The 12,986-nt window shown below is 44.3% G+C and overlaps 1 protein-coding gene across 1 annotated transcript in view; it reads left to right on the top strand.

Moving 5' to 3' along the window:
• Nucleotides 1–12,986, top strand: part of LOC147724598 (eukaryotic translation initiation factor 3 subunit H-like) — a 504,872-nt gene that overhangs the window by 354,210 nt on the left and 137,676 nt on the right. Inside the window, exon 5 of the mRNA XM_086966137.1 lies at nt 6,430–6,579. Within this exon, the coding sequence (XP_086822263.1) occupies nt 6,430–6,579 (150 nt within the window). The remainder of the gene's footprint in view (nt 1–6,429; nt 6,580–12,986) is intronic.

The following is a 12,986-nucleotide window of genomic DNA, read 5'->3' as shown; positions in this document are numbered from 1 at the left end:
GTCAACAATGATGGGTTTATTGTTAAGAAGATTTAACTGATCCATCCATTATTGAACCGGGGAGGAGAGAGTGAGGAAGAGAGGAGGAGGAATTCAGTTTTGGAGGGTTTCAGAATCAGTTTGTGTTGACATCCAGTCCAGAGTAGAGCTTAGGACAGAGAGATCGCGAGTGGCGTCAACCTTGAGGTAGATTTGAGTGTCGTCTGCGTAGAGATAATAGTGGACCCCAAATTTACTTAGATCTCCCAGTGGTTCTAAATAGAGATTGAACAGTGTGGGTGCAAGTATAGAGCCTTGAGGAACACCTTGACCTACCGCCGAAGGAGGTGAAATGCTGTTCGCTATTTTGATCATTTGGGATCTATCAGAGAGGAAGGAAGCAATCCATTTAAGAACAGTGCCCTCCATGCCCATTCTCTGTTGAAGAGTGTTGAGGAGAGTGTTGTGGTTGACCGGGTCAAAGGCTGCAGAAAGGGCAAGGAGAACTAGAAGACAAGACCCTCCCGAATAGAGTATCCACAGCGCATCATCAATCACTTGTAGCAGGTCTGATTCAGTGCTGCAGTTTTGGATGAAGCTGGACTGAAAATTGTCAAGAAGATCATTGTCCTTGCTTGATATGCCGCGAGAGTTGTTTCGCTACACATCTTTCTGTGATCTTCGCAAGAAAGGGTAGGATAGTGATGGGGCGGAAGTTGTTGAGGTCATTCGCATCAACAGTGTTTTTTTAAGCAGAGGGGTGACCTGCCCCGTTTTGAAGGGGACAGGAAGGGAGCCTTGACAGAGGGAGATGTTGACTAGAGTGGTCCAATAGAGAAGAGAATGGGTTTAGAAGTCAATGGCACTAGGGATGGGGTCAAGAGAATGGTTGGAGGGCTTTGTTTCGTGGATGCAATTGAGGAGGGCATCTTCAGAGATGGGGTCAAAGTTCTGCCAAATGACTACTGATTTGCGCTCCTCTGGAGGGATAGGACGAGCAACCTGATCCACCAGTGATTTCACTTTTTCGTCGAAGAAAAAACCGAAATCCGCTGCTTTCTTTGTAGAAACCTCCAGCTTGTATGTTGGGGGGAGCAGTTAGTATTCTTAATGAGATCAAATAGTTTTTTGGGTCTTTTTGTGGCTGAATCAAAGAGGGTTCTGAAGTGCAACGCTTTCCCAAGGAAGATGTGCTTGTGGTACTTGGATGTTGCTGAACGAAGCGTGGTCAAATTATCGGTGGAGGGCGCTTGCCTCCATTGTTTCTCCAGGAGTCTTAGGTGCTTCCTTTCTTCGAGGGATTTGTTGAACCAAAGTGCTGAGGGAATGGGCCTTTTCGTTTTGCTTTGGAGAGGAGCGACGTTATTGATTTCCACTGCAAGGACTGTGAGGCATTGGAAGGTGAGTTCGCAAACATCTAGGTTCGGATCTAGCCTTGGAAGTGATAGCAAAGCTGAATCACAGAGGGAGACGGTGTCAATATTTTTAGTGTCACAGAACCAGGAGGTAGCGCTTTTAGGTTGGCCAAGAGTTATAGTGTGTGCAAGGTGAAGAGAGAATGGGATGAGGAGGTGGTCAGACCAGTCTACATGAATAGGGGTAGCGATAGAGAGCATGCCTGCTTTAGAAATAACAAGGTCCAGGATTGAGTCCTTGGAGTGTGTTGATTCTGTGCAGTGTTGGATAAGATAGTTTGCAGAGAGGAAGGTGGCCAGCGACTTCGCGGAAGAGTTTGGTCTAAGGGTCCAATATGTTCGAGACATATGAGCTGTAGCATATTTATTCCTTGTGCCCACTCTGAAGTGGGGGAAGCTTCTAGAGGTTTCCATCCTCCTGAGGTATCGGGCATTTCCTTCCTCCTTGTCGTGGCCCCAGCTTGTCTGGGGACGCAATAGTCCAGTGTCAAACTCCTTTGTCAGAGTGCTCAGGCTTAGCTTTTGTTAAGTCCTTCACTCTTCTATTCCTCCACTATCCTATTCAATCAAAATAAGACTAACATGTTCACTTCTCAAATTCCATTTTCCACTATACTAACTCACCACTTATCATTTATGGGTTCCAGAGTAGCGTGCTACTCGCCAATAAAGCGTTTCAACACCCCATCAGGGTTACAAGCACTATATAAATGCAAACCTTTTTTCCCTTTTCTACCCCTCCCCAACCCTTCTCAATCCAAATAACTGACTAACATATCCACCACTCAAATAAATTTCATCTTTCACCATACTAATTCAACACTAATCCTTATGGGTTCCAGAGTAGCCTGCTACTCGACAAAAAAGTGCTCCAAAACCCCATCAGGGGTAGCAAGCGCTATATAAAAACAAACCTCTTTCCCTCTTCTCTCTGCCACCAACCCTTCTCTATCCAAATTACTGAATATCATATTCACCACTCAAATTACTTCATATTTCACTATACTAATTTTCAACACTAATCCTTTATGGGTTCCGGAGTAACGTGCTACTCGCCAGAAAAGCGCTTCAACACCCATCAGGGGTAACAGGTGCTATATGAATGCAAACCTTTCTTCCCCTTCTATCCCTCCGCTATCCTTCTTACTCCAAATAACTGACTAATATCCACCACTCAAATTACTTTCATATTTCACCATACTGATTCACCACTAATCCTTATGGATTTCCGGAGTAGCGTGCTACTCTCCGATAAAAGCACTTCAACACCTCATCAGGGGTAATAAGCTCTATACAAATGTAATTGCAATACAATACAATACAATTAAAGAGGGCTTTTAATTGCAATTCATAAGACACCAAAACTGTACTTGTCTACCTGCTCTCAATTGGAAATTAAATCTTATTACATATAATAAGGTAACTCCTATGTTATCCTAAGGGAGAGGTAGGCTTTACAGTAGTGAAAAACTACTTTTAAAATACCTGGAAATGTAAAACCTAAAAGCACTGGTCCGTTTTTCAAATACACGGCACCTTGCCCTATCTTATAGCTGTCTAGGGCCTACCATAGAGACCTATATGTATTAAAAAGAAAGGTTTATTTTGCCAGGTCGACATGGCAGTTTAAAATGGCACACTTGGGCTGTAATGACAAGCCTCAGACATGTTTAAAAGATTACTTAAGTAGGTGGCACTTCAGGCCCACAAGTAGCATTTAATTTACAGGCCCTGGGTATATGGTATACAACTCTACTAGGGACATATAGGTACATAAAATATGCCAATCAGGTGTAAGCCTGTTTTAAGGAAAGCGCACATCCAGGGGAGAGGACAAGGACTTCAGCCCTGGTTAGCAGTGGTAAAGTGCACAGAGTCCTAAAACCAGCAAGAACGAAGACGGCAAAACATGAGGGGGGAAAAGAGAGAACCACGGCGAGGATGAGCGGTTTAACAGTCCATACTGGTATCTGGCCATAACCCACACCAGGAGGAACAGTATTTCTAAATAACCGCTACTCAACTTCCAAACTCCTCCCTAACCCCCCGTCTTCCCCCCTTCCCACCCAGCATCCCTTCCTTTGAGCAGCATATGAGTTTCGCCCAATTTGGAATTTCCCAGTAATATTTTCCCAGAGAGTGGAAAACCCAGTTGACACCAGGAATTCTACACTTGGGCAAAAAGAACGTGGTGGGGCTGCCCACCCTAGCATGCCAAAAAGGGCAACGCAGTCTTTCCCTGCCATTCTCCTGCAGGCAAATGGAGGAATTACTTCCAGCGCCTAGGTGGGCAGAAAGCCCATTAGACCCAAGGAATTTCAAAATGGCGTCAAAACAAAGAAATTAATGGGGTTTGTCCACCCTGGCCTCAGGCCATAACCCCACCCCAGAAGTGGCAATCGAATCTTGCTGCCCCCTTGGGCGAAAGATGGGTTTGTCCCAATTGGGGGGTGTTCCCATAATGTGTTCAGAGAAGAGAGGTAAAAAGCCCACAAGACACCAGGGATTTTACATTTAGGAAAAGCAGACGACTGGTGCATGCCACCCTTTCATTGAGTCATGCCCCACCTCAAAAGGGGCAATAATGTCTTTCTGCCCCACCCTGGAGGGCATATTGAGGGTTTGCACCCAATTCGCCACTGGGAGGGGGGGGGGGGGGTCAGGCGGGGGGCAAAAGACTTACTAGACACTATGAATTTCAAAATGGCACCTAAACAAACCAGCAAAAGGATGGAAGCAGCCGTACTTCTCCAACCAAGGAGCATTAGAGTCTTTTCGACTCTCGGCAGGCAGATGGAACGTTTGTCCCAATTGGAGGTTTGCTTGTCATCTCTTGTGACAAGTGTAGGAATGCTTGGTGGTTACGAATTTTGTAGATCCCTGATGCTTCCGGAACTTTCAGTCACTGAAATGTGAGGAAAATGTGTTTTAAACAGGTTTGCATGGGATTATGGGTAAGAAATAGTCATGAGATCCTGCAAGTCGCACCACTCTGGTCTCCTCCAGGTGTCTAGCGGTCAGATATGTCTGGATGTGGTAGGTTTCCTTGGGTGGCGGTAGAGCCCAGCCCTAAAATCCACAGCTGCAAACATTGCAAAAAACAAAGGATCAGTTTTGAGTGGAAAAATGGGATCTGTCCATGTTGAGTTTTGTACCCTTTCCTGTCGTGGACTGAAGGCTCACCCACAAAATTGTGGTACAAAAATTAATCCAGAGACGTGAGAATGATAGTGGGTAGGGCATTTATGGAGCCCCTCAAATTCCTGAACTTTTCCTCACAGAACTCTAAGGAAAGTGTGTGTTTTCAGCCAACGTTTGAGGTTCTCAAGTGCTTCTAGGTAAAAAAAAAAAATCCTTGTGAGATCTACACAAATCACCTGCCCTGGTCTCCTGGGTGTCAAGTTGTCAGAGATGTCTGGGTTTGGTAGATTTCCCTTGCTGGCAGGTGAGCTACGGTCCAAATTATGGAGCTGCTTACATAGGTTAAAAAAGTGATTTTGCTTGTTCCGTTCTGGGACATTTTATTTTGCAGACACTAGATTCCCCCACTCAAGTGAGGTACTGTTTTCATCAGGACGTGTGGGAACACAGTGTAGTAGAACATTTGTTATTACTACTTTGTTTTCTGTGCATTGGTGACTACTTATGTGCAAGAAAGAAGATCTTTTTCAAAATGCCCTTTGAATCACAGGATAGTTTGAGTAACAACAAATTAAGTGGTACAGATGCCCATTGTTCCTAAAATCAGTATCTAGTGTACACTTGAGAAATCATAAGTTTCATTCATGCGTATTTTTCATTCATTATATTTTTCCATATGATTTGCTGTATACTTGGTACATCATGAAACATAAATATAAAGTACAGCTCAGTTGTCAGCTGTGGGTATTGAGTATTTTTGAAGAACCTACATATCCTATATATTCCAATGACTAGAAGAGTCTATTGAGCATAAATTGTGTTTTGCTTTTGTAAACTGGCTATCGTGACAGAAAAATTACAGATTAAAACGGTGTCAAAAATGGCTGTTTTTTCCTACTTATTTTCATGATTTGTTATAGTTTCTTTGGGGAAACCTTTGAGGAATCAAGACAAATTACCTCTTGCTGAATGTAGAATTTTGGCTACTTTGCAGAAGTGTTTTACTTTCCAGGATCACCTGTGGATTCACGCCTTTGTATACATAAACTGCAAGTAGGTTAATTCCACAAAAAGTAGGAAAAAGTACTACCGGTTAGAAAAATGCAAAACACTGTGGTAGAAAATGTAATTTTTTTTAATTTTTATACAACACTTCTTGTTCCTGAAAGTCTTGATAGCTTGTTCGATGGTGATTCTAGCACAGCAAACTTTTCATGGATACCATTGTTAGAAAAAAAGTACCTCGCTCTTTCATACATAGCATTAGTTCCCATTTTTTTGATTAACATGACAAAATCCTATTTATGAGCTGGCAAAAATCATTACCTCAAAAACCGTTTTAACAAATTCAGTGCTATTGCATGTTCTTGAATGCTTCTCAAGCTGTAAATAATTCTTACCAGAGCTAACGATGGGAAGGTAGGTAAGTGGTCGGCGACAGGTGGTGTATGTCAAGGCCACCTTGTAGCCACTGTCTTTCTTTAAGGGCACTGCATAGTATTTGTTTTCTGTACATATAAAATATAAACGAGCTCAAATATTCCATGAATACTTGAAGCACCCTAAGTGTTTCTTCCAAATGCAACCTTACAATGCAAATAACCTTTTTTTCTTGCTGTAGATGCAGAATAAAACCCATCCCTAAATAAATCTGCACCACTTTTAGTATATTTCAGGATATTTTGAACATTTCATAAGGCTCATTTTGATCAAAGATGTAGCGTGGAAGAAAGTATTTGTTGATTGCTGTTAAATATTAAATCATTGAACACATTTGATCTGGTAGTAGCACCACTAAATCGGTAACAGATTCCGCTGTTTATATGATTGTAAATACACATTCGCTTCTGTGTTGCATATATGAATAATATGTTTTATTATTCTTTCTGAACAGTTTGAAAAAGGCAAATATTGCATTTGAGCACATGTTTGAAGAAGTTCCAATTATAATTAAGAATTCACATCTGAATAATGTGCTACTGTGGGATCTGGAGCAGAAATCACCTGTATCTGACAAACATGAGCTATTGAATCTGGCCAGCAGGTAAGATTTCGATCTTTGAAAAAAATATCAATTTTGATTAAAATGTATTACATTCTGCAAGGACGCACACAATTGTTACATCATCAATGTTATTTTCTCGAGTTGGTGGCTCTTTGTTGTTTATACTGTGTTACCATGCAGACTACAGTATAGAAATATTAAATTGACTAGTGAACCTTAATGCAAAAAAATAAGTTTGTGCTCTTCTTCCTCCTCCTACTTTTCCTGTTACTAGTACTTCAACTGCATATTCTCATTCTTCTATTTTCGTCGTTATCTGCTTAATCCATGCATCTGACAGCTAATGATTATTATGAAGAAATTCTCCACTCACTGAAGCCCAGAGCTTCACAGTTTCCAATTGTTTTCAGGGTGGGCACTGCATAATTGATTATTACCTATGTACATCATTACTTGTAGTGATTTACTAGTATGCCAAACTATTGTGAGTACATTGGTGAGAGTGGAAATGTAAATACTCATGTAGGTTCTAAAAGCATAGCTCGTTTTTTCAGAAATAAGACAAGCATTTACAATGCAATGGTTTCGCCTTTTGAAAAGTTTGAGCTATTGGCATTGTAAATGACAACATTTTTATTTGTGTTGGTTTTGAAAATAAATAAATAAATGTAATTGTCATTTACAATGCCAATAGCTTAATCTCTCGCAAATGCGAGACCTATAGCATTTGCAATGCAATAGGTCACGTATTTACGCGAGTTTGAGCTAATGATATTGCAGATAACAACGCGTTTTATTTGTTTCAAAAACCAAAACATGAATAAAAGGTCTGTCTCTCACACACTGCTGCCTCTCACACACCATGCTCTCCCACACACCATGCTCTCCCTAGAAGACTCACACTGCTGTCTCTCTCACACTGCTGTCTCTCCCACACACACATGCAGAGAGCGACACACACACAGCCACACACATACATACAGCCACACACACACATACAGCCACACACAGCCACACACATACATAGAGCCACACACACATATAAAGAGAGCCACACACACATACAGAGCCACACCCACCCAGCCACACACCCAGCCACACACACAGCCACACACACAGCCACACACACAGAGCCACACACACACACACACACAGCCACAGTTTTCAGTAAGCTCTGATCCTTTTGAGTTACAAACAATTTATCTACAGATTATGCGCCAGATGAGGGATAATTATGCAAAATAAAGCAGAAGCAGCAAACAGAGGATCGCATAATTCCAGTGGCCCTCCCCATGACCTACTATTATATTTGAACTCAAACTTTTTGATGGTCACACTGGACCCTCTCCATACCTCTTCACTGGGTGCAATGTGATGAATCTATTGTGACCCCCCAGCCTTCAGTACCTTTGTCAGAGTAACAGGTCCCCTCCCCCCACCCTAATCAGGTCTCCACAGACCCAGGGGAGACACAAAAGGCAAAGCCACGGCCCACCGTGACTGGAAGGTGCAGCTGCTCGCTTATCCTCCCCCGGGCCCCTTAATAAGTGACATTTATTTAATGCGCTTTGCGTTTTTATATAGCGCGAACTTCTGTACCCGAAGAAGTAAGAGCTTTATCAAAGGACCAGTTACATTACATAACATTCAAGGCTGTAGTGGAACAAGGGTGGCTCCCTAGAGTCGCACTCTGGTTTGGAAAATGTGCCAGCACCAACAACTCCACTTTTCCCAGGTCTGTAATCGCGGCACCCGCACTTTACTTTTAAAATGTTATAAGTAAAGCGTGGGTGCCGCGATTATACTAAAATGAAAGCAATAGATGTTCTATCTATTTCTTTCATTTTGGTATAATCGCGGCACCAGCTCTACTTATAACATTTTAAAAGTAATTTGCCCAGAATCACAGGATGTGGAGTCAACCCTGAGGCTCGAACCTTGGTTTCCAGCACCACAGTCGGCAGTTTTTGCCGTCAGACCACATCCTCTCCCAAGCTTTATTTTTTTTCACTCCTGATATCGTCTGCGCTCTGTGCACGTTTTTGCAAAAGTAAATATGAAAAAAGGGACAAAAATCCTGTCAAGCTGGTGCAAAGTTGCTATTGTTGGACATTTTCTTTAAAGTTTGCCAAGTTACACCCGATGGAGCACTACACAGACGCACGCATTAGAAACTGTTATCATCAAGGAAATGTAAGTAAACAAATAATGTTTCTGTTCATTTGAACGTGCAAAGCAATCTTGCGCATACCAAGCATTCGGCAGCTTTGCAAGGCGCAGAACAGAGCATAAGGGCTGACTTCGAGAGGGCACCATGGCAACATTAACAAGCTAACACTACCGCTGTGCACAGCGAAGGTAATGTAACACTACCGCGCCACTCTACACCTACCCTAGCTGATCCCTACTTAAGCTTTCACCTCCACCTTTATCTAACGACCTTACCAGATTCACATGTTTTCTTATTACAGGATGACAATGCATCTAAGAGCAGACCATGAGGGAGGCGACACTTGCAAAGTGAACACTTGCAAAGCCAACAATGACGCATGCTGGTATTCCTACTGAGTCAATCAAGCTCCACCAAAAATAAGAAGAGAGACTTCAACGTTAAAAAAATATTTTAAAAAACTATTTTCAGAGCAATTAAGCAAGAATTATTTAAAATCTAGTGAAACAGGACTTTTGATGGCAAAACTGATGGACCTCAAGACCGGATGTGCAAATACCTGCACCACATTATAAATGATGTGCCTTACTCGGGGTGATTTAGTCACAATGGAATTAACCTTCAGTTACTACTACCCTTGATGCATTATATGCTGCAAGCAGGAAATCGCAGAGCCAAAAATCACCTACTTCAAAGGGTAACTTATTTTCATCAATACAGAATCCGCCACATCAGAACATGCAGCAAGCGGGGCAGTTGACAGCTTAAGGTTTACCAATAGATAGATGTCAGGCTGAAGGTAATAATTACATGATGTGACTGAGGGAGAGATGGGCAGATAGGGATGACGACTCAGAGGCGGCACGAGCCCTGCCCTGAAATCCGGCATCTGCCGCGTGGCCTGTGCTACCAAAAGGCTTAAGGTGACAGAGCTGCGGTGCTAGAAAATGCCATCTGATGACGTTCTGTGCTCTTGTGAAAAGACGTTCTGCCAGAGAAAAAGGCAGACCTGCGTGGGGGAAGGGGTGGGGTGCATGGCTCGAGATAACTAAAAGAGATGGGGGAGGGGAAACTGAACGGCAAACATAGAATTACGAATGGGTAAGAGCCAACAAAGAGGTTGTTATTCCACTGACACTGACCGAGGGACATCAAAGGCCACAAAAGTGAAGCACGAACAGTTTACGTCAACCAGAGGACACCCCTAAGAAGTATACTTGTCTCTCACAGTGGCATTTCCAGGTCCACTCCGGCTCTCCCTCGAAGCTGCAGCACCACCCGGCAGCCAGAGGCTAGTTACGCGTCCGGGGTGTTGTAACTTCACGTCGTGCGAGCGGACTCAGAAATCCCGGCCTTTAAAGTGCTGTCAGTTTGTATGACGTGTATGGAAGACTTATGCCCCTGGTCACCGTCAGGTGTCTGTTTACAAGAACAGGACAGCTGCCTCGACGTGGCGCAGTGCGCCTCGTCCCGCTACATGTTGTCGTGTGTACCCCTTGCCTCTGGGTTGCCCACTTTCGGCCTCTCTTGTCCAGGGAGGTTCGTTGGGGGCAGGCAAATTACACATAACATATCCATAATATATTACCAATGTGCACGTCAGCACAACCGTTTGCAGTATATCACACCTGCCAAGTGTCCCTGTGCTATTAAAGTGAAATTGTTAGCCATAGGCTAGTTACAACAGGGTTCACTTGAGCTTTGGCTCGCTCACAGTGGGGAGTTCTGGGGGTGTTAACTGCTCGTAATGTAGCACCGTTCTGTAACATGCATGGGAAAAGTCTTCATTGAGGGAAAATGGCTCAGCATTTTATTCTTCCATTGATGATAAAACACGTGCCAGTGAGCTAGCTAGTACCACCGATCTCCTGACTCCACCTCTCAGTTCGAGCTGATTCCTGACTGCCACAAGCATCCATTGCCAGACTGTCCTGGGAAAGGCCAGAACTGACCCCAAACGGGACGAACAACAACAGACGCACCAACTGGGGGTCAGACAGTGAGAGATGCCGGACTGCCGGTCTGCGGGCAGCATGGTGTTCATTTACTGCCCTCCCCGGGAAAAGTCTGCATTGAGGATACAGATACAAACATATATTTCGAAACTGGAAGGGGGACGGGCTCACGGACAGCGGGAGGGGGGGATGGGCTCACGGACAGCGGGAGGGGGGGATGGGCTCACGGACAGCGGGAGGGGGGACGGGCTCACGGACAGCGGGAGGGGAGACGGGCACCCGGACAGCGGGAGGGGGGACGGGCACCCGGACAGCGGGAGGGGGGACGGGCACCCGGACAGCGGGAGGGGGGACGGGCACCCGGACAGCGGGAGGGGGGGCGGGCACCCGGACAGCGGGAGGGGGGGACGGGCCCACAGACAGCGGGAGGGGGGGCGGGAACGGGCTCACGGACAGCGGGAGGGGGGGCGGAAACGGGAGTAAAATATGCCGCTTACCTGCTAGCAACTCTTGGAAAGTGAAATCGCGCAGCCCACCCCTGCAAGGCACACGTTGGAAATGAAACCAACATGCCGATACGGAAAAAATAAAAACGCCCACCGCCGCATGGCGCACGAAAATGGGCGGGATGAGTAAAAATCGCCGGAACCTCCACGAATCTGCTCGGGGAATGAGTGACGCATCTCTGTTCCAATGGCTAGCCTCCATTAATGGAGCTAGCCAATGGAACAGAGAGGCGGGACAACACACACATACTGTTAACATAAGATTTCGCCTGCGCGAAACGCTGCTGCGCAGCTGTTCGCCAGGCGAAACCTAATAAAGGAGAATAGGAGAGGATAAATGGAACTCAACTTTCCTTCCCATTGTTCTACTAAAGCAGTACCTTCAAAAAGCAAATACTGTCTAATCCTGTATCAAGCCCTTCTCCGTAAAGAATGTGTTTTTCTTGTCTGAGAATTTCCTAGAAGGACAGGAGTGACTAGTTTCCAAAACAGACCGATTTGGAAGGGAGTTGAGGCCCACAAGTGGAACCGCAGATATCTAAATCATGAAAGTGGAGATTGCCACAATGATACACATGTTGCAAACAGAACTTGTTCAGGGACTGCTGCTATCAAAAGACCAGAAGTTGAAGTAGTTAGTTGCAAGAATAACCCAAAATATTGACATTGCCCTGAAAACCGAGCCAATAATTAGAATAACCAGGCAACGGAGAAGAATAACAAAAAAAGAGTTGAGGAGAAGAAGGTGCAAGTTTTGCTGATCATCATGACCAAGAGCAGAAAATGAGCAAACCTCTGGAACAGTGGGCAGAGTTTAAATGGAGCTTTGGAGGTGAAAGAATGGATAAGAGTGCAGAGTAGAACACTATTTCATAGTAGTGAAAGGTCACAAAATCTCAAGCGTTGGTATTCACGTGTGGAAACTGAGCAAGACCATGAAAAGGGGAAAGAATGGAAAAATGGAAACCCTGCAAGCCTGACTTCTGGGTCACGCTTGACTAACTTAATTTTAATTTGAGTCTCTTACTAGGCTCAATATTATTTAGAATCACTGAATTGTCATGTCCACGTGTGGGATTATTATGTCTATAAAAAAGGTCTTCTTGGAGTAGTAACTATTTCTTCTCCTCCAAGGTATCTTCATTACAAAAACTGAATTGTCGAGCCCATGCTCCGGTTGGTGCTTATGACTATAATGATTATTCACTGGAGACAAAGTAAGGGAACAGATAAGTCACTATTGCGTCTTGATTAATTCTCCCCCTATGGTGCAGGTTCAGCCACGATATCCGAACATAGATAAATTAAATGTCAAGTTTTACACCATCCCAGAATCCTTTGTTAGTGGGCGGGGGTAGCTGACACTTTGAACAAGTATCAGTGAAAACAATAGGTCTAGCCTATAAGACCTAATGGCTAGTCAATAGTTTTTAGCATGTTTTAGAACATTGCAGCAGCATTATGTGGCTTAAGAAAGACTGATGTGGCTACCATGTCATTTTGTAGGTGTGTGCATGCATTCAACACACGCGCCTCCAAAAGGAAGGACACTGCCTTTTTTTTTTTTCCATTGATGGATGTATCGGTAAATAAAAAAAGAAGGTAGCACAAATCTGCTCATTTAAAGCATAGCATAAATGAGTTGATTGCCGTACTGTGTTGGGCTGGGGCGGAGGGTGAAGAAACAAGAGGGAATGGAACAAAGGGTGAAGGCACGAGGGGGCAGAGGCTGAAGGACCACGGTTCAACACGGATGGCAGAGGGTGAAGGAGTATGGTGGGAAGGGGGAGTTGAATAGCATGGATGGCGGTGGGG

Source organism: Lissotriton vulgaris, chromosome 4_1 (assembly GCF_964263255.1).
Source record: "Lissotriton vulgaris chromosome 4_1, aLisVul1.2, whole genome shotgun sequence".
NCBI lineage: Eukaryota > Metazoa > Chordata > Amphibia > Caudata > Salamandridae > Lissotriton > Lissotriton vulgaris.
Note: the sequence above shows the minus strand (reverse complement) of the source record. Positions and strands in the feature narration are given on the sequence as shown.